At 40.7% G+C, this 26,556-nt stretch overlaps 1 protein-coding gene across 2 annotated transcripts in view; it reads left to right on the plus strand.

The window, feature by feature from the left end:
* The first annotated feature begins 899 nt into the window (after positions 1 to 899).
* The window catches only part of GRID2 (glutamate ionotropic receptor delta type subunit 2), a 1,619,892-nt gene continuing 1,594,235 nt past the window's right edge, over positions 900 to 26,556 (plus strand). For both annotated transcript variants that reach the window (XR_010176066.1, XM_063917339.1), the window contains exon 1: positions 900 to 1,780. Coding sequence is in view for 1 of the 2 variants with exons in the window: in XM_063917339.1 (XP_063773409.1) it covers positions 1,681 to 1,780 (100 nt within the window). In the remaining variant the exon portion in view is untranslated. The remainder of the gene's footprint in view (positions 1,781 to 26,556) is intronic.

The raw sequence follows: 26,556 nt of genomic DNA on the forward strand, positions 1-26,556 counted from the left end.
TACTTGATTCCTGACAGTTTTTTTAAGTTAGATTTAACTTAAAAGTGTTATACTGTATATGACATCCTAGTGAATTTATATGGTAACCTGCTATCGTATCGGTATTTTATCTAAACATATCCAAGTGATAAACTGCATAGTAATTCTCACTATTTCTAGTGAAACAGAACGTGTAAAGAATCAAAGAAATCTCTTGTTAGGATGTATAGACAGCTGCAAGGTCATGACCATTGTTATACTCAAAGAACTCTGAATATCTTTAACTGCTGCTTCTAGGCATATTTAGCTACTTATCCTACAGCTGAAAATCTAATTTAGCTTAAATTAACCATTTTGCTGCATTGAACAGCAGTACATGAATAGTTCATCTTGTTAGATCATTTCTGTAAATAAATTAGAGGTATATATTTTAAACATATAATTTTACAACAGTTTAGGAATGTCCACATTCAATTAAAATGTACAGCCAACACATGGTTAAGTCTAAATTCCTCTTTAGCCGCATGAAATATACTGCTACATAATATTCCAGGACATCAAGCAATTACATTGATTGCCCATGTGGGGTGGATAAAATTAATAAGCATAATCTTTGACTGATTATGTCAAAACATTATGTTGCAAGATAGTAGCAAGATATCCAGAGTAAAGACAAGGTATCCAGAGTAAAGGTACATTGTGCATATGTGTATATTTACATATTATGGTGCCATTAGGCTTCAAGTACTGCCTATTTCCTCTTCTATCTTCAAAGGCCAAGTGAAAACTTGTGAGCTGTGTCTTATTTCGCCTTGCATTGCAGATAGGGACAGGAAGGAGGAGCCAAATGCCTTTCCAGCTCTCAGTTTCTGTCTTTCTCCCTCGCTTTGATGGTACTCTTATCTCCTCGCTGTATTTCCCTGCTTCTCCTAGGTGATTCATTTCTAGGCAACGTGCTGGCTGCCTGTCTGCTGCTGGAGCTGGGAACTAGGAGCGTTCTGTTATTCAGCACTGCTTTCCACCAGACAGCTCCCATACACAGGCATCTAAACTGCACATTCAACCTGTTTGAGGATAAACCCTTCACTACATCTGGATGCTAGTTTCTCTCTATATCATCCCAGTGCATACCGAAGGGAAAGCTCTTAAAACATACAGCGGCTCCTTACTTTTGCAGTTGGATGCTGATGTATTCCCATGCACATTTGTCACCCATTGCTCAATAGAAGAGGATACAGGAAGCAACGGCTAAATACTATCTCTACATATTTATGTGTATGTATGATTTTTTTTTCTCTCTCTGCTAATCTAAAAGGATTTTTGTGAACTAGATCTGCACTAGGATCCTGAAGGATTACTGTCATTTTCTGCAGTTTGCTGTAGTATATGCGGCTCTATGGAGAATTTTCTTCAGTGCATGTGAAATCATTCTGATGCACAGCTTTGGATGCTCAATGGATATTTTAGTGACATACTGAGGATCAACTGTCTTGCTTGGATTTGCATCAAGGAAACAAATCGTATCCTAGTTGTCCATAGACTTTTCCCTGTTCAATAAATCCTGGTCTCTATCTCAAATGCCTCCATCTTTAACCCCATAGAAACAACAGGGATTAAACTCTTTTGAGATCGTCTAACTCTCCACAGTGCTCCTAGGATTCTTATGAAGATCTGATTTGTGGTCAGAAGTCAGTATAGAAGATGGACATTTTGCATGCAGTGATCTGTCTGTCCGTCTTCTGGACTATATCCTGGGACAGAACTAGTGCAGACTCCAGATCAGACTCAATCATTCACATTGGTAAGATTTTCTGCATCACTTATATTCCTTTGCTGTAACATCATGCAGTAACTGTGAATGGATATGTTCTGTGTCCTGCTACTGATTTACTATATATATATATATATACATACATATATATATATTCTGTATATATTCTGTATATGTATGCATGTTATTTTTATACAATGCTTCACATGTAGAAAAAAGCATATATTTTCAGAATGCCACCATAATACAGTGCTTGCATCCTGTTGCTTTTCCTTACTCCTCAAGCAGATGAGGCAATAAAATCAGCAATGAAACAAAGTGCCAATCATACAGGTGTTTCAGCATGACACATGTAATAAAATGTTTCATATGTTATAGTGTGTGTGTGTGTGTGTGTGTGTGTATGTGTTAGCTACAGCATGTGTCCTCTGTTTTATTCTTCAGACTGTTATGCAGTGTTTAAAGAGTTTTTTTTATTGTGTGTGTGTGTGTGTGTGTGTGTGTGTGTGTGTGTGTGTGTGTGTTTGACAGGTGTGATTGACTGAGATATGCTGTGGGATATACCACTGCTCACATCGTCCCATGCAGCCTGAAGACCCACTGTTCTGAGAATCAGTGAGGCTGAGGGATGCTTACAAAAGGCTGCATTCATGTGCCTGGGCTGCAGTCATCAGCCTTTGTGGGACACAAACGCCAGCAGAGAGAAAGGGGAAAAATTGTGAAGCAAATGTGTGTGGATTTCCTCTTAGAGGAACCTGTGAGTGGCTAAAAGCTTGTGGGCCCCACCTATTGGCAACAAGGAAGCAATGAAGGGAATTATGTGGGAACATGCATGTCTAGTTGAATGTATTAGACACATATTGAGTCACATTTCTATTCTCTGTTCCTCATTCTCATTCTCCCAGTGTTGCAATATCAATATTACATTACTATTGTTTTGTCAGAAATATAGTGTAACCTATGTTTATGGTATTGGCATGAGGACTCAGTTATCATGAAAGCAGCATGTGTGGCAGAAGAGGTTATTCAGCAGCATAGAAGATAAACTACACTGATTCCTATACAAAACACAGGATGGCCATCTATAATCTGAACACGCATTGCCCCTTAGGAAGGGAGTGGGCAGGAGATCACTAATGCAAGAACATAGGAATTCTCCTCCTCCAGCTCATTTTCTGTAGCCTCACGATCAGGGTCTGTGCTCTCTACTAAGTCCCAAATCAAATTATGTAACTCCTTGTTAAGGGAACATCAACGTTGAAGCAGTATTTAAAGCAAAAATATGTTTAAATACAAATAACTGAAACATCATCTTTACTAGATTCAAATTTGAAACATTATCAGTTACATCACTTTTTACTTTGACAGTGGATAAATGAGTCCTGTAACCTTTATCAATAACTATTCTCTCATGTATATGATTAACAAAGGCAAAGGAAAGGCAGACATGGGACAAATCTATATGAAATCACTATTGTACTGTATTTAATGCCTGCTGCTTCAGTTATTTCAGCCTACTGTATAAGCAATGGACTTATACCCAAGTTATTACATACACAGAATAAAACCATGAGTCTCTATTGCTACAGATGTGAATAAGTCCAGACATCTAATGAAGACTCCTACAAATGTTACAGGGCACAATGTCAAATATTATGTCTATGTTTATAAAAAGTGTTTAGGGCTGTATTCATTTGCATCTTTAGGACAGTGAACGCTAATGTGTGAGTTTATGATGACAAAATAAACAGTAAGCAAACAGAAGATAAAAAGACAGAAGGAGATAATTCTAGTGCATAAATCATTTGCTTTATATTGTAGCATACCATGAGACATGCTTTATATAGATTCAATGATCCATGATCATTATTTGTTGATGCATATGTGATATAAATACTTGGAACTTCATGCTGAGTATTTTACCTAAAATTGTAGTACTTGAAATGACTCCTTAAATAAATTTTTCTTACACTCTGTTTTATTTTGCATGAAAATTTTTTATTTATTTCAGACCTCTACTATAATATTACTGTTAGAACTGTTGTTTAGATGGAAAAATTGGTACTTTCCTCTTAGCACAGAATCTTCTATTTGCATTTTAGCTACATGCGACCACACATGTATTGTTCTAAACTGAAACAGTGAAGCAATTCAGACAATTAATTTAACTTGAATCACAATTAGTGCATTTGACAAGGGGATTAGTTCTTTTATGGAGTACTTTATGTTGCCATGAAACTGGTGAATTGATAAGTGTTACACGTAGCGTGTTGTCATTTATTTTTCGAATCCAGTCAATGGATCATCACAAAATAGATAATTGCCAAAATCCACAAACTTGGTTATGATTTGGATGCATGCGTATTGAAAGTATTAAAAAAAAAAAAGTCCTGGGATTTTACCAGTGTTCTTTAGATCTGGCTACAGTACCTGTAATGGGATTAGCCAATTTGTATTGAAAACAAGGTCAGTGTGTACAGTACAAATAAAGTACTTGTGGGTGATTGATTTATAGTAATTCGTGTTGTAAAAGAACACTACATGAATTTGTAAAAAGCTATTTCATGGAAATACCACTAAGGTGTAGTGTTTCCCATTTGAGAATAGTATTTGTACTGTTGGTCTTTGGCTAAACAGCTGTCTATTAATAGATCTTAGGATATATTTTTAAAGAAGCCCATTAGATCACTGCAAGAAGACTGATAGAGTAGCATTTACATGTTGTGATTGATTATTTTAAAGTACATTCCTTACATTGGGATATTGATTAAATTCTTATTCTCTCTTATTCAATAGTATTTAACCTTTTATGTGCTGCGGGTGTAGGAAATGAATAACAAACATTGCTTTCCATTAGTAAATAGGATGCTTAATTATATTTCCTGTTTAGCATATTTCACAGAGTTATAACAGACACAGTAAGTACTACTATCTATCTTATTAAAAACACATGTTAAAAACAGTGATTGAAAAGATATCTATTGAAATTTACAATTCCCAGTTGAAAAAGGTTTTTATGGCATTATACTGTATGTGTTCTATTGTTGTGTATCATGTGAGGGGTGGGTAGAAGCCCAATATATTGCTAGAGTAATTTCATCAGACTGACATTACTTGATTGCTTCATAGTTTCCTAATGATCTACATGCTCTATGAAGAGCTGGAAAGCCGTGAACAGAATGGAAATGGTTTTCTACATTATGAGGCCCTGCATGAAAAAAAATGTTATAATTTATAATGCACAAAAGCAGCAAAGTCTCAGATTAGCCATTCTACCTCCCAGTTTCTCTAAATATCAGTCCTCCTCCAGCATATGTTCTTATGCAACTGGTGTTTGCCTAAATATTTAATTAAACAGGGATTTGGAGGCTTTTGAAATCATATTTGTTTGTAGTATGCACTTATACTATACATATGACACAGATATCGGTATTTAGAAGTGCAGGCTGACACACTGACAAATTATGTACCCCAGTATTCTCTACCAGGCAAAGCTTTTCCCTCTTTATTACTACACTTAGATTGCAATATTGTAACCTATACATGGAAATTAAACATGCTAATCAGCTGGCTACAATGAACCAGTTTAATGGTTGTTAAAACCACCAACAAACTGCATATTGGAAGACAAAAAGCAAAATACAGTAACCTCATGCCTATTGAATGTTTTTAAGACTCAGGGCTTAATTCAGGTTGGATCACAAATCGCCATCCAACTGGAATTTTTGCTTTCGTCCGGCATTTACTGATTGACAGGCAGAGGCATTAGCGGGGTGGGAGGGGGGTGGCAATGCTCCATTTCCAAGGCAGAGACAGAGCGTTGTGGGGGCGGTTGCAGGGAAATGTGAGTGACGGCTTACAAACTGAGGGCATGGTGTGGGCATGATCGGGGCGGCTGAGTGATGTCACACGCAGCCACTTCGATCAAAAAGATGGAAGCTGGCGTGAGCCATCCACAATTTTAGTGATTCAGCGTGATCACAGTGGGTGGGCGGTGACCTGTATGCTGGGCAGCCTTGCCCTGCGATGGACGGACCCCAGCATGTGAGCAAAATGATTGTAAATTCTGCTGTTTAGCAGAATTTACAATCCTTACTGTATAGGGCCCTCAATCTGCTGCAAGGTTGCTAAGGGACACCCAGTGTGTGGCTATATGCACTTCTGGATAATATGGTAGCTAAAGCACTACTTTTTTTTAAAGATTTTCCAACTGGTTTATTAACAAACTAAAATGTATTTTCTAAGTTTGAACCATGGGGGTCATTCCGAGTGGATCGCTGGCTAGCTGTTTTTAGCAGCCGTGCAAACGATATGCCGTTGCCCACTGGGAGTGTATTTTAGCTTAGCAGAAGTGCGATCGCTTGTATCGCAGAGTGGCTACAAAGATTTTTTGTGCAGTTTCAGAGTAGCTCAAAACCTACTCAGCGCTTGCGATCACTTCAGACTGTTCAGTTCCTGTTTTAACGTCACAAACCCGCCCAGCGCTCGCCCAGCCACGCCTGCGTTTTTCAGAACACTCCCTAAAAACGGTCAGTTGACACCCAGAAATGCCCACTTCATGTCAATCACTCTGCGGCCACCACTGCGACTGAAATGCTTCTCTAGACCCTGTGCAAAACTACATTGTTTGTTCTGCCCGTACGACGCGCGTGCACATTGCGTCGCATACGTATACACATGCGCACAACTGCCATTTTTTAGCCTGATCGCTGCGCTGCGAACAAATGCAGCTAGCGATCAACTCAGAATGACCCCCCATGTAAACAATAACCAAAAATTATATTAACTTTCAAATTATTATTATGTTTTTTTATTAATGAACATCCAAACAGCCAGCTCTCACAACTACAGTAAGAAAACTGTAGGGACTCCATTTCAAGGATATCTGCAGTTCAGGAATGTTCCTCCAGCTATAGTAGCTCCATGGTGTTTCACCCTACAGCTACAATCCAGGAGAATTTTGTATTCAACATTATATTTATCTATAATACAGTCTCAACAGGAAATATGTGGAGTTATTGGCTGTCATAGAACATAACATTTTCACAGTCCTTTTGGATGTTAGTAGGAAATGTTAAAGCTCTAGTGGGGGTAATTTCTATTGAATGTCAAGTTGGCAGGAATGTGAATTAGCCTTTGAATGATAAATAAATCAAATGGAAGTCAGCAGTAGCAGTGCAATTTAGAGAATGATGTTATCTAACCACAGTATGTTGCGCTATTTTGCTCCTAAATTTGCATAATTGCTCAAAGCTTTATGAGACAAAACGATAACTTCAGGAGATACATTCTTGATGGAAAAATACTTTTTCTTATATATTTTGAATTATGCACCCAAAGCACCTCGATAGAGCACTTGTGCACACCTCATATTTAAATCTGCTGTAAATCATGAAGCAAATTTGGCTTTTATGCAGTAAAAAAACACATTGCATTAAAGCCAGTTTGGAAATGATGACGTTAAGTGCTTTTGTGAATGGGGTGCACTTTGCACATTCTAGATTCAGAAGATGTGCCTAGCCTGCACTGTGATGCTGGTATACTGATTTATTAGGTATTTCAAACCTCACAAATGTAAAAATTGGAATAAAGATGGTCTATATGCCATTACTTTCCTGAATAAATCAATACCTTAATGTGGGCAACAGAGCAGTTCTTTCGAATGTTATGAAGCAGAAGGGCCAAAGATACTGTACTTTTGGACTTGACACATGTTCTTTGTTTCCGAAACTCCTTTCTTTTACAGAAATGTATTTAGCTAAATGCTTCAAGCCATTGTAATTTCTCCAATTAGGATTATAAAAAACCTTTTAGAATACAAAGGGCACAGAGGTTTTAGCAGGATGTTTCTGTTGGATAAAAGTACCGTAGATCTGAATGTACAGATGGAATCCATTTTATTTAGCGTAAATGCATGGTAGAGCACCTCTGTGCTTCAAGTGACATGCTTGATCATGCTGACCTTTATGTATCATAGAAGAGTAATATGACTTAGTATACATGTACTAATATACTATAGAACATACAAACTTCTAAATGTCCCCTCCAAGAGATCCAGGGCATGATGTCACAATTCCATATGATTCACGGGAGTCTGGTCTACTTTCCAAAGAATCCAGTAGAATTAAGAAAAATTGAAATACCTGGACAATCTTTGAAAATAGACATGTATGCTGTGGATGAGTATCAAACACTGTTAAGTCACCCATATGTTTTATTTATTACACAAACTAGAACCAATAAACCTAGAAATAATGACACAGACAACTGTATAAATTGGAAAAATTGGAGGTCACAGCCAGATTTATTAAATTCGAATCAGAATTGAAAATATTATTCACCGGTGGCGAAAAAGCAGTGTCAACTCGGCCATGGCTTAAAACTTTAATCTTTAAACAAATGGGCCGGAGTTTCCGCCCCTTGCGCAATCCGTCCTGGGTAGAACCATCTCCCCTTAATTAGCACAGTGCTGGTCCCTCCATAAGATGGTGACCTGGTCCTCCCCTGAGGTAGTGACCGACTCGCCTTTTCTCAAAGGGGAAATGCTAGCCAAGCTCTGCTACGCTAAATTAAGCCGCCGAATAGCACTGCTTTCCGCCCGCTGCGCCTCGCACTTGCTGGAATAATAATAACTCATTATTCCAACGAAAAGTTTCAAAAAAGAAAAACCAATACTTTTAATTTTTAAACTGAAGTTCAAATTGCCGGGTGGGTGGGTGGGATCACAAAATGGCAAGAGGAATTAGATTACCTCAGCCCTCACTTAAATAAACTAATATAACCCGCCTACCTAAACCCTTCTCATTGGCTAACTTATTTGATTGACAAACGTCAGTGACCTATCAACTAATATCAACACAAAAACCAGATCTATCTAGCTTAGTTACATAAACAAACAGGGTGCTTATATTCACTCTATCCTATGCAGTCTTTCGTTCCTTTTAAGTCACCCATATGTTTTATTTATTACACAAACTAGAACCAATAAACCTAGAAATAATGACACAGACAACTGTATAAATTGGAAAAATTGGAGGTCACAGCCAGATTTATTAAATTCGAATCAGAATTGAAAATATTATTCACCGGTGGCGAAAAAGCAGTGTCAACTCGGCCATGGCTTAAAACTTTAATCTTTAAACAAATGGGCCGGAGTTTCCGCCCCTTGCGCAATCCGTCCTGGGTAGAACCATCTCCCCTTAATTAGCACAGTGCTGGTCCCTCCATAAGATGGTGACCTGGTCCTCCCCTGAGGTAGTGACCGACTCGCCTTTTCTCAAAGGGGAAATGCTAGTCAAGCTCTGCTGCGCTAAATTAAGCCGCCGAATAGCACTGCTTTCCGCCAAATTCGGAGGCTCTAGACTACGAAAACCGCCACCAACCTAAAACCTCAAACCTCCTTTAAACACCTCAATATGGCTGTGACAGATAACTCCAAACTGCTCTCAGATAAATGCACTCCATCCAACCTATAAAAATCTTCCTTCTCGTAACGCAAATCTGGATGTTTAACAACTTTTCCTCCTAAAATAATGACATATCTGGAGGTTGCGGCATTGAGTTTCCTCCTTACTTTATCTAAAGCCACTCCCCCTTGGGTGCCCCTCTAATATCTACGCGGTACTACTTCAGACCATATCACCTTAACCAAAGGCCCATGTTCCGTGATTATCTGAAAATCCCTTTTTATGGCGTTAATAAGTTCTATACCTTTACAAGTACCAAAATCATTACCTCCCAAATGAATCAACAAACAATCAGGGGCACCCCACTTTTCTTCAAGGTCCCAGAGCACACTCAATAGGTTACTCCATCTCATTACCCTTAAACCTATCCACTTCACTTCAAAGGGAAACAACTTGGACATCTTATGCCTACTGGCCTAATAAACATATGAATGACCTACAATCCACACCCGGCTTGATAATGACAAAAAACTTGTAGAAAAAAAACAGCCAACAAAGAAAATTGCAATCAATATTATTTAATATTTAACGAAATACCAGAGGAAAAGAGGGAGGGGTAAGAACGTAGTTGTTTAGGCGACCCAGATGGAGGTGAACAACACCAAACCTCAAAAATGTTGTGAGGAAAAAGGTGAAAAGAACTCCAATCCCCCTTTAAAGGCGGGTGGCTTATGGCCCTGGGATTCCCAAACAACAAACTCGCAGGATGCGTATTCTTAATGCAACTTATTGCTCCTAATATATCCCTTATAAGCATCCGACTTCCACCGCCCTAACCTTTTAATATCTTGGCTGGACGAACCTGTCGATGCTGCACAAGTCGCTGCGCCTATTCTAAAAGAATGGGTCCCATAACTCTCCCACGGAAGGTCCAAAGCTATCAGAACATTTATTGAAAACACTTGTAAATTTAAATTTAGATAAAGGATTCAGATCCTCCTGAACCAACCACCGTTCTCCCCCTTTCGGACGACTCCGGCCATAAGCCTCTGCTAGTCCTACTGGGCAAATGCTCGGCTCCGTATGCATAGGAACAGAAATCCATTTACATCTCCCTAGTTGATCCGTTTTGGAAAGGTGTATTTTATATAGCTGATATACCTGAATCTACTGAATTTTTTGCTTTTTCCCACTAACTCACCTAATCTTAAAGCTCCGAAAAAAGCTAAACTAAAAAGGGGGCCACCTCAAATTCCCCTAATGCAATACCAAAAACAGCGATAATTAAATCCTTCAATAACTCGATGTCGATTGGTCTACGCGCATCACTTACACCTGCTTGCTCCTTAGCCCAACCCCTCAAAGCCTTTGATAAAATAAAAGATTTAGTTGGATCTGACAACCCTTCCAAACGCGAAAATATGAAATTCCTGCTAAGGCACCCGACATAGCTGCTTTAGAACGTCCCCTCTCCTGCCATAACCATACAAATTCCAAAATAGCATCATACTTACTCCAGAATTCAAGTACGCCTGCCCATCATTCCAAGCTGTGGAATACGATCTCAAAGTTCCCAGGGCCAATGCTTTCAATGCTAAAGCTTTCATACTGGATTGATGATCTGCCATACAAAATCAGGCCAATGATAAACCTTCTACTTTAGCCACTGAGGCTAATGCTCTAAATCTATCCCCTTGAAAACGAAACAAAGCATCTGCTATCTCACTCTCATCGCCCGGGACATGCCTAGCATTCAATCTATATTCAACTGCAAACACCTAAAGGTCAAATGCCTTAATAACTTCAAAGCATGCAAACACGAAGATTTTTGATTATTGATTGCTTGAACCACCCCTAAATTATCACACCAGAATAAAATCCTCTGACTCCTAAGCCCCATATCTCAACCGCCACAATAATTGGAAAAAGCTCAAGCAAAAGCATACTATCAGTAAGCTTCCTTGTGCACCGCTCTTCAGACCAAGCTTCGGCACCCATTCTCCTTCAAAATACGCGCCGACACCTACCGACCCTGATGCATCCGTGAAAATTGCAGCTCACAATTACTCACTTTTTCGTGCACCCAAACGCGTACAGCATTGAGCTCACTCAAAAATTTCCACCAAACCTTACAATCTCCTTTCAAATCTAGTGAAATCCGAATAAAATGGTGAGATTTCCTAATCCCTGCTGTGGCTCTTTCCGACCTATGACTAAGAATCCTACCCATCGGAATGACCCTGCATAAAAATTCAATAAACCAAGTAGTGACTGTACTTGCTTCAACGTCATCTTCTTAACTGAAACAATTTTTTTTTAACAAACTCCTTAAACGATTTACTTTTTCTGCTGGTAATCAACAAAGGCCTGCCTCAGTATCGATTTCTATGCTCAGATAAGACAGACGGGCCACCGGACCCTCCGTTTTATCTTTAGCTATCGGTACTCCCATAACTGAAAAAAATGCCTGAACCGAAAAAAGTAATTCCTGGCATACTGATCTACCCGCAGGACCTGCCAACAAGAAATCATCCAAATAATGGGCGACTCCCAACTGACCGTTGCCTTGCAGAAATGAACTAAAACATTCAAAATAAGAACACAAAACTGAACAACCCATAGGCAAACACAATCTATAAAGAATTTACCATCCAACTTGAAACCTATATCTTAAACGAATCAGGATGCAGCGGCAACAGTCTAAAAGCTAATTCTACATCTACTTTCGCTAACAGCGCACCCGAACCGAAACCTTTAAACCTAGCCACAGCTTCCTCAAAAAAGACTGATATTTAACGCTACACAAAGTAGGGTCAAGAGCCTCGTTTATTGAGCCCCCTTCCGTGTAGGAAAGGTGCTGAATAATCCTAAACTTTCCCTGCTCCTTCTTTGGAACTACACCCAATGGTGAAAACGCAAAACTCAGCCAGAGGTGGACTTTCGCAAAGGCCACACATACGCCCTAAAGCAACTTCCGCTGCAATCTTTACTCTTACGATCTCTGGAAAATCTCTAGCTGATTTTAGGTTTCTTCTAGCTAAAACTATAACTGGCCTAACTACAGGTAGATTGAAACTGAATTTAAAACCTTGTAATAAAATTGCCACCTCTTCCCTAAAGATGATATAGCGGCCCGACCACCGTTCTAAAACTTCTAAAATCACTGGTGGCTCTGCCTCATTTTGGGACGGTTCTCTGTTCACCTCTACCTGCTGACTGTTCTGTTGCAGTCCTTTGCTGGGTGATTTCCATCACACAGCATACAGACGTGCCTATATCGACACAATGTTCCTTTATTACATTGCACGTTATTAAACCTAAATAACTCGTCATACTGCCTCCATACATTGCGCCTCACCGTCGGATACATTTTATGTATCAGATGAAAATACTTCAGCACATTCATAAATTCTGACGGACGAGACCCCATATAGCAGGCCACAAATATATACATTCCCGCAAGCCAGTTAGGATAACTCCTTCTTGCTTCCTCAGCAGCAGGCCCCCCAGCCTTTGCTGTATCTACCGCTTTTTTAGCATCATGCGTAATCGCAAACATGTCTACAAATCGGCCTTTCTTTATCATTTTCCTAACCTTAGACCTAACTCCTCTTAGTATTGCTGTATTCGCGCAATGTACGTTATCCTCAGTTGCATCAGGAGCCGAGCTGCATCGCTACGCTACGCCCTCCCTTTGAACTTTTACGTTTCCCTCTAAGGTGCTGAACAAATGTCCGCATAAATTTACGCGGATTCTCCAGCAAACTAGATGTATCAGATGATTCGTCAGAATGAGAAAGAATTGCGCTAAACTAAACTACTACATTTTTCTCACCAGTTCCAGATGTAGAAGGACCCGCGTCCATTTCTCCTGCGACTTCTTGTCCCTCGTTGTGCGACGAGACGTGTCCAACGAAGCTGCACTATAAGTCAAAACCTGCGGACTCAACGAAACAGCGTTACTTCCTGCCTGACCGGCCCTTCTGACCCGCCAGTTACCACCGATGGTGCGCGTACATGAGATTGCACGCGCGTAATATTCTCCTCCGACTGCTGTGGTGACGGAGGTCTGGCTGTTGTAGGAAATTGTGGCAAGGGTGGCATCCCTAACCGATGAGCGCCCATTAATTTATTAGACGCAGGCTGCAACCAATGTGCATATTGATTGCCTGCCTGCGGGGGGGGGGGGGCTGAAAATTGCATAAATTGAGGTACAGTATATGACTGATACCACGGACATAAATGAAGAAACTGACCCAAATGAGGGCTAAACAAGTGCTGCTGCCCGGCCAAAGGCAAATGCATTACACCCTGTTGAGCCCCCCGGCTGAAATATGGGGACCATGACACGCTCGGGGGCTGAAAGCCCACACCTGCCTGGGATAAAAATTGAGAGGAAGGAGGGGGAGGGGATCCTAAGTAATCCCCCTGTCAAATGTGAACCTGCCACTGCAGGCCCTGGAGAATTATAATTATCCCCTATCATCCCTACCTCACTCACATTTATATCTACAGCTCCTGCTATGGGAGAGGCTAATACACTGCCTCTCCCTTGGAGCTCTGCTACTACACTACTGCCCTTTGCAGCCGAGCTCCCCCCCCAGCTCCTAAAGCTGTGGAAGGGGGGCTAATGGCTGCTGCGCCTGCTGAAATGGCGACGGGGCGGGGCTATCTGCAGCGGGGGCCGATGCACCGGACCCGCTGCTTATATTAAATTAATGCCGGCGGAATGTGCTAGCAGGGCTGGCCGTCGCGCCTGACAGCCAGGCCCGCAGCACTGAAGGAGAGGGAGAGGGAGACGGGTGACCGCTCAAAGCCGCTTCAGGCGGCGCCGAGCGGGAGCCGGAGACCGCGTGACCGGCTCCCCTCACAGAGTACCGCCGCGCTCCCCTCACCGCTGGAGAGGCAGCGGCCGCATAGAGAGGCTTAGCCACCTCAACCAAACGGTGGGGAAGGGGGGGAGGGCGCCGCTGCGGGGACGATGCATATCAAAATCCTGTTAGGCTGCACTTAGAATGCTGCCAGCTAATGCCCAGCGCAAACAATAAGCAGGAAACTTTACAAAATTAATATAATTAAATAATGTAATTAAATAACAAAACAGCAGCTAATGTACACTTTATGTATATTAAAATTAAAACAGAGAATAAAATTCCAAGCCTAAATTATATAAAGAATACTAATAGCCCCACAGAGTGATACCAGAATACTTTACCATCCCTGGGATCACAAAATGGCAAGAGGAATTAGATTACCTCAGCCCTCACTTAAATAAACTAATAAAACCCGCCTACCTAAACCCTTCTCATTGGCTAACTTATTTGATTGACAAACGTCAGTGACCTATCAACTAATATCAACACAAAAACCAGATCTATCTAGCTTAGTTACATAAACAAACAGGGTGCTTATATTCACTCTATCCTATGCAGTCTTTCGTTCCTTTTTAATGAATATGTGCATCAGGTGCATAAATCGTTTGCAAAGGGAATCAGAAATCATGAATAGAAACAAGTACAAACATTGTACAATTTAGAGACACATCACACAGATATGTATCTAAGAACAACGCAGCACATACACTAAGTAAAGGGAAGTCTAAGTGGACAGTTTAAAAGTCTTCCTAGAACTAAACAGATTGTGTCTTATGATTTGGCATGTCTACACCATTTCTGCAAGAGTTTTTGGGATAGTACCACAGTTGATATCTGCAGCTTGTTGATCTCAGGATTTTCTAGCCGGAATCCCTTAGACTATTTTGACCGAGAGGGAGGCATTATAGATTCTCAAGCCTATGAACACTTTGGTAGAATGTAAAGAGGCAGTATAGTTAGGACCATTGCATGGGCCATTGGGCCCCTGTAAATCATAGCCAAGCACCACACTCCCAGTTCATAAGTAACATGGCAGAGCAGCAGCTTCACAGGTAAGGAGATGCTGACTGTTTCTCTTTTATGTTGTCTTCCAGTACTCTGTGTGGAGAGCTGAGGTGATAGGACATAGATGGTCATATGTAGCCATGTTTTTTTCCTAAAAAAAACATGCGAAAAAGGCACTTCCCAAATGTATTAAAGTATTTCTATTATTGGGCAGATGTACTAAGGAGGTAATGCAGAAGATACTACAAATATCTTCTACACTACACTAGTATCAGTAGCTCACCAGCATTTTATTTGTAGCTTAAAAAAGATGGGCAGCACCATCCTCAGATGGCATCAATTGTCAGTTTTACCAAGGCTGCATGTGGGAGGGAGATCTCTTCAGATGCCTCCTCTGTGTGTCAGAAACTCTGCATCTGCTTACTCTCCTTGTACATGGCAGCAGAGCAGTGACTCATTGGAGGCAACAGTATGAGTATAGGTGGCATTGGGGGATATTTAAAAAAATAATTACCTCATAAAAGCTGGAAAATGTGATATTTATGTTTTCAGGAGATATATGTTTGTTTAAAAAAAACAAATACTGTATCTCTTCTCCATCTTAGAAACCCTCCAATGTGACCCATTTCAAGAGGGACAAAATGCTCTGTTCCTGGACTTTGTTGCCAATGCAGTTCAAAACTCAATTAGGGGAGCTACACTAGTTGCAGAGGTGGGGCTACGGCTGATCCAGTCCATAAAATGTGTTTTGCACATGCACAGTCCCGCAGCCTTTTATGCATATGCACCATTCATGGTGCCTGCCAGATCCATTGCGCAAGTGCCGGACCTGGCTGGCCATGACTGGTCCTCTCCGGGCATGGCACAGGTAGTGGCATCCTCCCTCCTACCAGAAAGTAGGAGCCACTGCTGGTCATAATATGGTATTTAGTTCTATCACTTTCGCATATATCATTGGATGTATAAGTAAAACACTTTAGAGAAGCAATGCACACATTTTAAGACACCCAAATATTTGTGGTAGCACACAAAAACTATAAAAGCCTCCATGTTTGTTCTCATTCCCGGTTGAATTGATGCTATGGCCCTCTTGTTAATGTATATATAAACTGTGTAAACTCAGGGCTGTAGCAAGGCTAAAATGCACTCTGTGCTGGCCAACCACTCCCTGGATATGTGACATCATGACATCACAATGAGGGGGCACTGTTGCAGGACCAGTGAGACGTTGAGCACACGGAGCATCCCAAGAATGCTCCAGGTGGTAGCTTTATAGGTTGCAGGGTACTGTTCAGGTGTACTGTATGCTAAATACAGGTGCCCTGGTCAAGTGGTAGTGGTGCTACTCCCTACGCCCTGTGCCCTGCACAGCTGCATCACTTGCTCAAACCTAGTTGCAGCTCTTTGTTAAATACTAGCAAAATAAACAAGAAAGACACTGTAAGACTGATGCAGAGCTGGAAGTAAAATGTAAGTACATTATTCAAAAGTAACATGTACAGAAAAATATATTTTGCACATACTGTATGCAGAGCTTTTCACAAAGTCTTAATATGTTACATTTCTGCAAGGGTAGCATTTGTCCCTGGATTACAATTAGTCATCAACAGTGTATACTTGCACCTTTCTTATCCCAGCTGTGAGATATGTAATGCCGCCCGAGCAGGGCCGGTGCTGGGGTGTTTGGCGCCCTCCTGCAAACTCAAAATTTTCCGCCCTCCTACAAATACAGATGTGGCCGCTCTTATCCTGCCCACGCGCAGTTGCATCATGCTTGTGACTAGCTGTGGCAAGCTGCATCCAAGATGTGGTTTATCAGGGATTTTGTTTCACCTACCTAAGGCAGGCGAAACCAAATCCCATGAAACAGCCCATTAGCATCATAGCGCACCAGCATGGTACAGTAGCAGAGCGGGGAGAGCACCTGTTGAGCCCGGCACCTCTCTGCTTTGTAGACGTTGCTAAGAGGCTAGCACTGGTACTGGGTGTGACACAGTGACAGAACACAAAGAGGGGTGACATAGTGTCAGAACACAGAGGAGGGTAACACAGTGACAGAACACGGGGAAAAGGTGACACAGTGAAGGAACACAAAGGGTGGTGACACAGTAACAGAACACATAGGGGGGTGACACAGTGACATAACACAGTGGGGGGTTGACACAGTGACAGAACACAGAGGGGGGTGACTCAGTGACAGAACACAAAGGGGGGAAACACAGTGACAGAACACGAGGGGGAGATGACACAGTGACAGAACACAAAGGGGGGTGACATAGTGACAGAACACAAAGGGGGGTGACATAGTGTCAGAACACAGAGGGGGTAACACAGTGACAGAACACGGGGAAAAGGTGACACAGTGAAGGAACACAAAGGGTGGTGACACAGTAACAGAACACATAGGGGGGTGACACAGTGACATAACACAGTGGGGGGTTGACACAGTGACAGAAAACAGAGGGGGGTGACTCAGTGACAGAACACAGAGGGGGGAAACACAGTGACAGAACACGAGGGGGAGATGACACAGTGACAGAACACAAAGGGGGGTGACATAGTGACAGAACACAGAGGAGTGGTTAGAAAGTGACAGAACACAGAGGTGGGGGGGTAACACAGTACCAGAACATGGGGGAGACTTCCATATGTCTGCACTACCAATGAGATCCTGAAGTCTCAGTGTTACTCCAGCCACTTGCAGCCCCATGCCCTCCACCGGGCCTAATGTCACCCACAGAACCAGTGTTTTGGGAAGCTAGGGTACCAAACTTAGATTATATCTCTCCCCCAACTTAAAAACAGTCATGCATCCCAGCACGCATACACACACACACACACATACACTTTCTCTAACTCACTTTTTCCATCCACTTACTGTCTATCTATCTAGCTAGCTGTCAGGCAGGATGGCTCTGTAGCAGTCTAGTCCCATGTAGCTCTGCCCCCTGAGGTCCCCTGTAGCCCGACCCACTCAGCACAGCATAGCTCAGCTCCTCCCCATTTTTGGCTGAACAGTGACACTGTCGTTCTCACAGGGGAGGGGGAGTCGGAAGCTACAAGCTGCCAATGCCGCTGCCTGTCAGTGTGACAGGCATAGCACTACAGCAGCCGGCAGCAGCAGCAGGGGAGACAGACAAGCGGCATAGCAGGCCAGGGATGCAGAGCAGGAAGAGCGCCTCTCCAGCCTGGCGCCTCCCTACCTTGCATTCCTTTGATCACGGGCCTGCGTATGAATCTAGCGACTGTGTGGGATGTTGACTTTTTTTAAAAGGAGAGAAAAAGTAATGTGGGCGCTCGGAGGGGATAGTAGTACAACGGCTGCTGGTTTTATAAATATAAAATTTTGTTTATTGGTAAAATAATTCTAACAAATAGACACTAAATGGCTGGAGTGCCGTTTACAGTACATATACACAATTAGATAGAAAATAAAAAACAAATTAAAACAATGATTAAAAATAATGACTGTGTCCTGGGCCTCAGAACTTGCTAGTGTTTAAACACCAACCCTAATTTGTGTTAGTTTTCTTGCATGCGTAAGCCAGCTGTTAATGGCAATAGAGGTTAGTGCATAATAAGCTCAAACTGCACTTTGAGGGAGAAGAGGCTGGTTAATATTTGATAAAGCCTGTTGATACTTCACCAGAAAGAGCTGATGGACGAAGTATTCAATGGTGTGGCTAGATGTTCGATGAGCCGATCCCACATCTGTCTCATGTCTGTGAGGCATGTTTGATCCACTCACTGGTTTGGTGGCCGACCGCTCAGCGGCAGTTCCCTTTAGCAGTGCCTATTGTAGATGGTGCGGTGTGCTGTCTACTAGCACTGAGCCAGGATGGGGACAGAGATAGGGAGTCAAACGTGCAAGTCCTGGGTAGCAGGGGACGCTGTAATGCCGCGTTCCGCGGCTTCCGGGTTCGAGGCTTCCGGCTTCCGGTTGCGGTCTACCTGCGTTCCACAGTCGTAACTGGTCACCTGACGCGTTTCTCCGCCTCCAAAGTGGGCGGTTTCATCAGAGGTATGACTGGGGATGTTTGCAGTCTCTATTTGTACCAGCTTGTGGCTCCTTATTGGTTACCAAAGAGAACGGATTATATTTAACCCTTTCCATGTACTATTATTAGAAAGAGAACCAGCAATAGGACAACATACATTGATCATATTAACGCTATATATTTTTAATTCAATAATATATTGAAAGGCAATCTAAAACGCATACATGCATATTTAATAGATGCCTATTAGACCACAATGAGATGTTAGTTACCTAATATTACATATTTAAATATCCATTCTGAACTCTATAATTTGATTTGATACAATCAATTATGAGGATGAAAATAAAGGTGAGTATATATGATAATAATAAGGGACTTGAAAATAAGTGTATACATCTGTCTTCGGACTCCCCCTCTTTTTTTAAAAGGGCAATCACAAGGCAAAACAATGCCTTGTAAATGATTGCCCCTTTAAAAAAATGTCCGAGTTCGGCCAGCATCTCGCACGGCCTCCAGACTCGGGCGACATTACAGCCCGTCGTAGGTGTAAAAGATACAGCTCCATGTATGCTTCTGTGCTGGTCTGCTTGATGTACTGGAATTTTCCTTCATGATAACAACCTATAACAGCCCTTTTCGCCTCTCTAATTGGAAGCGTAGATACAGTACTTTCAGATGTTTTAAATTCTGCATTTTCATATTTGTGTTCATTTTTGGAAAAAAAATTATGCAAATACATTATGAAACTAGCGATACATTTATCTTGGCTTCAGCCCTAAAGTCTGGCCAAGAGAATCTTTTAAAACTGGCGGAACCCGAGAAAAACACAATTTTTGTCACTCTTCTAAACTACATTTGTTAATAATTGATGTGCTACATGAATAATCATGCAAAGTTATGTAAGACATTGTGGTCATCAGATTTATTTTTTCACTTTCTTATGCAAATGCATACGCATAGTGAAGCTAATCTACATTTGGACTTATTGTTTGCACAAAGCATGGATAATTATTTTGTCATTATACCACTGATACCACTTTGCATGATTTTACAATTTAAGTGATGTGTTGTCAAATTCTGTCATGGGGAAGTGATGACATTCCGAACAATGTGGTTCTATACAAGTAATTGTGTTGTTTGAGAAGAATGGCTCCCTTGAGGTTTGATTCTATAATATGTTTCAGGTGTACATCATTAAGAGGGTTGTATGATTTGCTAGAATTTTCTTACACAAAGACTTGAGACAAGCTAGATTCCCAAGAGAAATATTCAGTATTATGGTAGGCAGTGTTGTATGGTGAGTAGTTATAGTAGTTAAATAAAGACTATTGTCATTTTAGATGTTAGTACCATATGATTTATTTATATCTGACAATAGGGTATTTTTTTAACAAAATTATACAAATAAATGTACAGTAATTGGCATTCTTTGCATAAGACCAGAAATCAGCAATAAAAGTAATGTGAGAATGCCACAATTTATCTCTTTACCTCTATTTTCAGCAATCTCAACAGCATGATCCCCTCACTGATATTGATGGACAAAAGGCCGTACATACAGTTTAATTTATTTACTAGGTCTAAAGCCTCTGGTGGCTTAGCCCTTCCTCATTTTAAACTCTACTGTTATAAGGCTTAGCTGGTGCATTTGCAGGACAATTCTTCAGACTCCCTTCCAGCCCTCTTAGTTTCTCAGGTGATGCCTGGCCACACACCAATCCAGTCCCTGCTAAGTGATACTTTTACCAATAGCAGTTCCCCCTTGCTCATACAGGCTCTAAAGATCTGTCAGACAATTCATGTTCTATTTCAGTTCTAAGCAGTTGACCCAGATACTTCATTATAATGCTCTCATCAGTTGTCGGAACTGTCCTGCCTTCAGCTCAGAGTAGTGTAGGGCATAGGTTCTCAAACTCGGTCCTCAGGACCCCACACAGTGCACGTTTTGCAGGTCTCCTCACAGAATCACAAGTGAAATAATTAGCTGCACCTGTGGGCCTTTTAAAATGTGTCAGTGAGTAATTAATACACCTGTGCACCTGCTGGGTTACCTGCAAAACATGCACTGTGTGGGGTCCCGAGGACCGAGTTTGAGAACCTCTGGTGTAGGGTAATCGGGTAATAGTCTTGTTGGGTCAGCTATACCAAGATTTTGTTTTAAAATCTTTTACCCAGCTTGCAGGTGGATTAAAATCCACTTTATGTACTTATTTAGATTCCTGCCATGACTAAACCACTCAGTTCTCCCAAGCTAACCCTCCTGTGTTGCACTATCCACTTAAAACTATACTCCTAAGCATAGGTTCTAGGTGTGCTCTCGCATGTTTATATTCTTTTAACTTATCCTACCATCACATCTCTGACTTGCCTAACCTACAACAGAAATGGGAGTTGGGGGTTGGAAGATTGACTGAAGAGAGTGGACTAGGGCTCTTGTTTGTCCCCATGTTTCTACAGCCTCCTTTAGGTTTCAGCATATTCAGCTATTTATCTTATATAGCGCTTACCTGACTCCAACAAGGTTTCCTATTCAAGCCTAAAATAAAAAATTGGTTCATGTACCTTTTTTATTTATTGTGGGAATGCCCTGAGGTGCAATCCTTTTGGGTCCAGGTAATTCAAGCACTTTCTGTCAAAGGCATCCCCCTTTCCATTCTTATGCAAGGTTTTGTTGCATTTGGACTATGGAAGATGGAATATATGCAATAATCTGTGAATTTACAGTATGTTATTTGGCCAAAGCTTTCCTGGCCAGGCTTTAGATGGCCTCCACAGGTCCTGACTTTCAGGACTGGATATCTTTGGTCAATGTTACAATACACCATGAGAGATATCTGCATATTGCACATAAAGCTGACTGCAGGTCAGGTGGCTTTCCTTGAAGTATGCATCCCCCGGCACTCTGATTGATGTACAGGTATCTACTGTACTAGGACCCCCTGCATCAGATACATTATTCCTATACTAATAATGTCTTATGTTTTACCTATATTGCTGCCTCTCCATTTTGACTGATTTTTGCCTCTGTTATTTTTACCTTTTTTGTATTTTTGAGAGGCACTTGTCTTTTGCTGCTATGTTTTTTATGTTACCTTATTTACTACCATTTGAAATATTTGGTTTCCTACTGTGCATATGGCTTTATGATGGTCTGCTTGTCTCCTGTATGTCAGATGATGTAATTATTATGTATTAACGGTGATGTTATAATATTTCTGGTTTACCAGTATGCAACTGTAACTTTTTTTACAGTTTTTTTTATATCTAATGTTGTTTTTGAAAAGCAGTAAAAATACTCGTTTTAAAAATATATATCATATTACAAAAATAAATAACGAGACATAAAGAGATTAGCAAAAATTGGATTACTGATTCTCAAAACGAAGGATCTCGTAGAGCATTGTTACCAGATGATCCATTTAATGTGCAGTACTGTAAATCATGATTGTTAAGTACCAGAATAAAACAAATGTACACAATGGGGTTGATACAGAGGGGTTTGGTATATCAGGTCCACACAGTGTCATCATTCATAATATCAACATTGTCATAATGTCAACAATAAAGTTTAAAAGCAGTCATAACCCTAATGCTAACTCTAACAACAAACCTTAACCCCTAACCATAGCACTAATGTCATCATTTTCACTGTCGGCATATCATATGTTGACAGATAACAGGTGTCAACATTTATTATATCATAAATTACCACAGCTAATTGATCCCTGGGGGCTTAATAAATTAGACCCGATACCTGCCAATATTGGGGATGTATTTTCACCTGCCCTGATAAGTGACCCATTTTTAATGCTACAAATGTGAAAACACATGGATCCAGGAGCTTATCCCAGATCCTGTGTTTTTCGTTCAAAAACTGGTCAGTTTCAAGCAAAAAAAATAAAAATCAATTGAATTGTCCGATTATACCATTGGCCAATAAATTGCGGTATTTCCCTTTTTTTGTGGGAAAAAGTTTAGTGAAAAGTATCATATGCTTGACATTAGTTATTATGTGGAAACATACTGTAACTTCTTAACCCAAATCATGTTATATCAATTCTTAGCAGCGGCTGCTGCAGCCCGACCACATAGTGCAGGGGGGAACCGCTTAGTACATATAAACATACATCTTATGAAATATGTAATATATGTGCTGGCTGCTTCCCCCAGGGATTAGCAGAGCTGTGTCTGTTAGGCACTGTGCAGCACCCGCGCCTCGGCATAAGGCTTCACGCGCCTTCTAAGCCCGCCCCCAGACTCCTGTGAAACTATTTAATGGGAGTCTAGGGGCAGGTTTAGAATCATACAAACATAATATATATTAGAAGAAAGAGAGGGACCCTGACAGTATAATATTGTTAGTGATATTCATGTACAGTAGGCACATGTATAATATCTGAAAAGACTCAGAGTTCCTTGTTATCCTGTCAGGCAGTGGAGAAGTCAGTAGTACTGTGTTAGTCATTGTACAGTATATATACATATTTATTACATTGTATGTAATTAGTGCACTGCTGTGTTAATTGATGTTTTTGAATGTAGTGTGCCTTTAGCTCTTAAGCTGTAAAGCTTCTTGAAAGGAAACAGTAATTTATATTTACACCCCTGAAAATAAAAATGCAGACTGAAGGTACAAAACTGAGGTTTTCCAACCTCTGTTCTGGTAATCAATTCTGAACTGGCATCCATGAAGATTATGGCCTTGTTTTAGAGGTGGGTGCTATTTTAATTCAGTCCTGTGTATTTGTATGCATGTATCTGAGCTACCCTGTGACTGCTCAGACTATTCATCAGAATTGAGCTGCCGGAGCCATTGTTTCTGCATCATTAAAGGCACACCAACGAAATGCTTGCGACATGAACACATTTGACCAGCCACCCCTTGTTACCTCCCATAAACGCACACTGACTGTCAATCATTTGCATCCAAATTCTCGCTGCAACTGCCATCAGTAAATCAGCACCACACATGCCCAGTGTGACTCAGATGTATGCACCGTACAAAAAACGTCAGCCAACTGCACACAAATTGGTATATTGTCCACCCTTAAATAAGGCCCTATACAGTATGTTGGTTTATTCACAGTCCCTTTGAATCTCTTTTATGCCTTGTCTTTTACATAGCTTACAGTATATCAGAAAAAACTTAATTACCAGTATCACTAGTATACTGTAGCATTGTACCACATTTTATTTTGAATTGTTGTGTGCCATTTTGTTTATTAGGGTACAGTATATTTTTGCCTTTTAATTTAGATTCTCTGATGACTGTATTATTATCATTTATCACAATCGTTCAAATTCAAATGTTATCATAACTTTATACAGTGACATTACTGTAACTGTAATAGAAATAGGAATACATGTAAATAGAGGTGAGCGAAGTTGTAGCAACATTTTACACTAATTATATTTTCTTTTGGAACAGGTCATATTGCTTAGTGGCTGAAGAGTTTCTGCTGTACAATTTTCTATTTACTTTTGTTCCATCATTCCGCAACCTATAGCTGTAAATGATGCATTTTTCAGAGTTTAAAATAAATAAATTAAGAATTCCATTATAAACAAATATCTTAAGATAAATTCCGTGTAGAACATTTATGATCTAATTCCACAAATGAAATGTGCAGAATTCAGCCACTAAATTTGCATAACATATTTGTAGGCAAATTTGATGTGCACTATGGTGCAACAAAAATGTTTACAAAAGTCCAGGGGCAAATTGGCTGGGCCATCTTAGATTTCACCCCCTCCCCTCTTTCCTCTCAAGGCAGGAGGGTTCTCAGTGCTGCGGAGTCTGCCACCATTGCTGTGTCCAGTGATTGGGCTGCTCCTGCTGTATTTAAGCCAGTGAAGGATCAGTTTTTAACCCTGGGGGTGATTCAGACCTCATTGCTAGGCAGCTAAAATTGTAGCCCTGCGATTAGATAGTCGCCGCCCAAGGGGAGTGTATATTTGCTGTGCAAGTGTGTGATTGCATGTGTACGGCGAGCTGCAAAAAACTCCCTTAGTCAGCGGACAGCTGCAAATCGCTTCGCACCTCACTCACCAGTGAATGGTTTTTACCAGTGTGTGCAGACTATGGACCTGATCGTAGCAGCACTTTTGTTAGCAGTTGGGCAAAACCATGTGCACTGCAGGAGGGGTGGGGGGGGCAGATATAACATGTGCAGAGAGAGTTAGATTTGGGTGGGGTGTGTTCAAACTGAAATCTAAATTGCAGTGTAAAAATAAAGCAGCCAGTATTTACCCTGCACAGAAACAATTTAACCCACCCAAATCTAACTCTCTCTGCACATGTTATATCTGCCCCCGGCGATGCACTATTATAGTTAGCCAACGTTAATGCCTGATCACCCACTGTGTAAAAACGCACAGCAGTGATCAGGTCTGAAACAGGCCCTCTGTCTGGACTGGCTGTGGGAAAAGAGGGGAAGGCCACAGGGTGATTGGTACATCCGGATCCTTAGTTACCCACCATACTCACCAGCTGCCACAATCCAAATTGACATGTGCCTGCTGTAATTATTGAAGAAGTTAGCGGTGTGCCTATCCTGGTGGGTGCCAGCTCCCTTTATCTTCCCATCCCCATCATAAAGCAGCACCTGAATAACCTGCTATCCAGGAGGATCCCCGCAACCACAGCCAGCCAAATAAAAGTAAATTAAAAAGTATAGCAGCATAAACATCCTGACTCTGCCCCCATTTAGGGTTGCTTACAGAAATGTTTCATCAATCCACCCCTACTAAAGTCTACTAGTTATGAATCTAATTCTACACTGATCGTTTTCTACTTCTATATTAAATGGATTGTGTTTTCTTTACATCATCTTAAAGAACATTTTATTGCATGACATTTTATTAACCTTGTGCTAAGGTTGCCATTTTTGTATATAATTGCAAATCATAAATTGTTTTGTCTTCTTATAACTTATGGTTCATAGCAGAAACAAACATCAAATTAATGATTAGATATTGTAAATTCAAATCAAGTGTAATCTCATTAGTAGATTGTCAAATGTGTCTATCTGTTTTATAACGTAAAAAATGGTTTCTAAATAAACAGCATGCTCTGTTTAATAATTATAAATACAAGCATAGTAATTCCATTTTTAATTTCAAAAATAAAGTTATTTAAAATGGTTTTAATGGTGTAACATATTTCTATATCTTCCAAGACAATATTTGTTACACAAGATGACAGAGGATGTAGTGGAGATTATTTAGTTATACAATGACCCTTTTGATCCTTTTGCTCATTATAAAGTTTATTGATCTCTATGGCAAATTTGACCTTTTTGTGCACAAATAAAATGATTTTAGACAAAAGAACAGTCAATACCTGATCCAACCAGAGGTAGGGAGGTGGTGGTACCACTGCTTGTAAGGCATGCAGCCATATTCAGAACTGTTGATATGTGGAATTGGTGTAAGCACCAGCACACTGTGAAATTGTGTTGAGGTCATTTTCTTAAGCAAGTTTTGAAGTTTATTGAATAAAATAACAGTCCTTAGTAAGA

This window comes from Pseudophryne corroboree, chromosome 1 (assembly GCF_028390025.1).
Source record: "Pseudophryne corroboree isolate aPseCor3 chromosome 1, aPseCor3.hap2, whole genome shotgun sequence".
NCBI lineage: Eukaryota > Metazoa > Chordata > Amphibia > Anura > Myobatrachidae > Pseudophryne > Pseudophryne corroboree.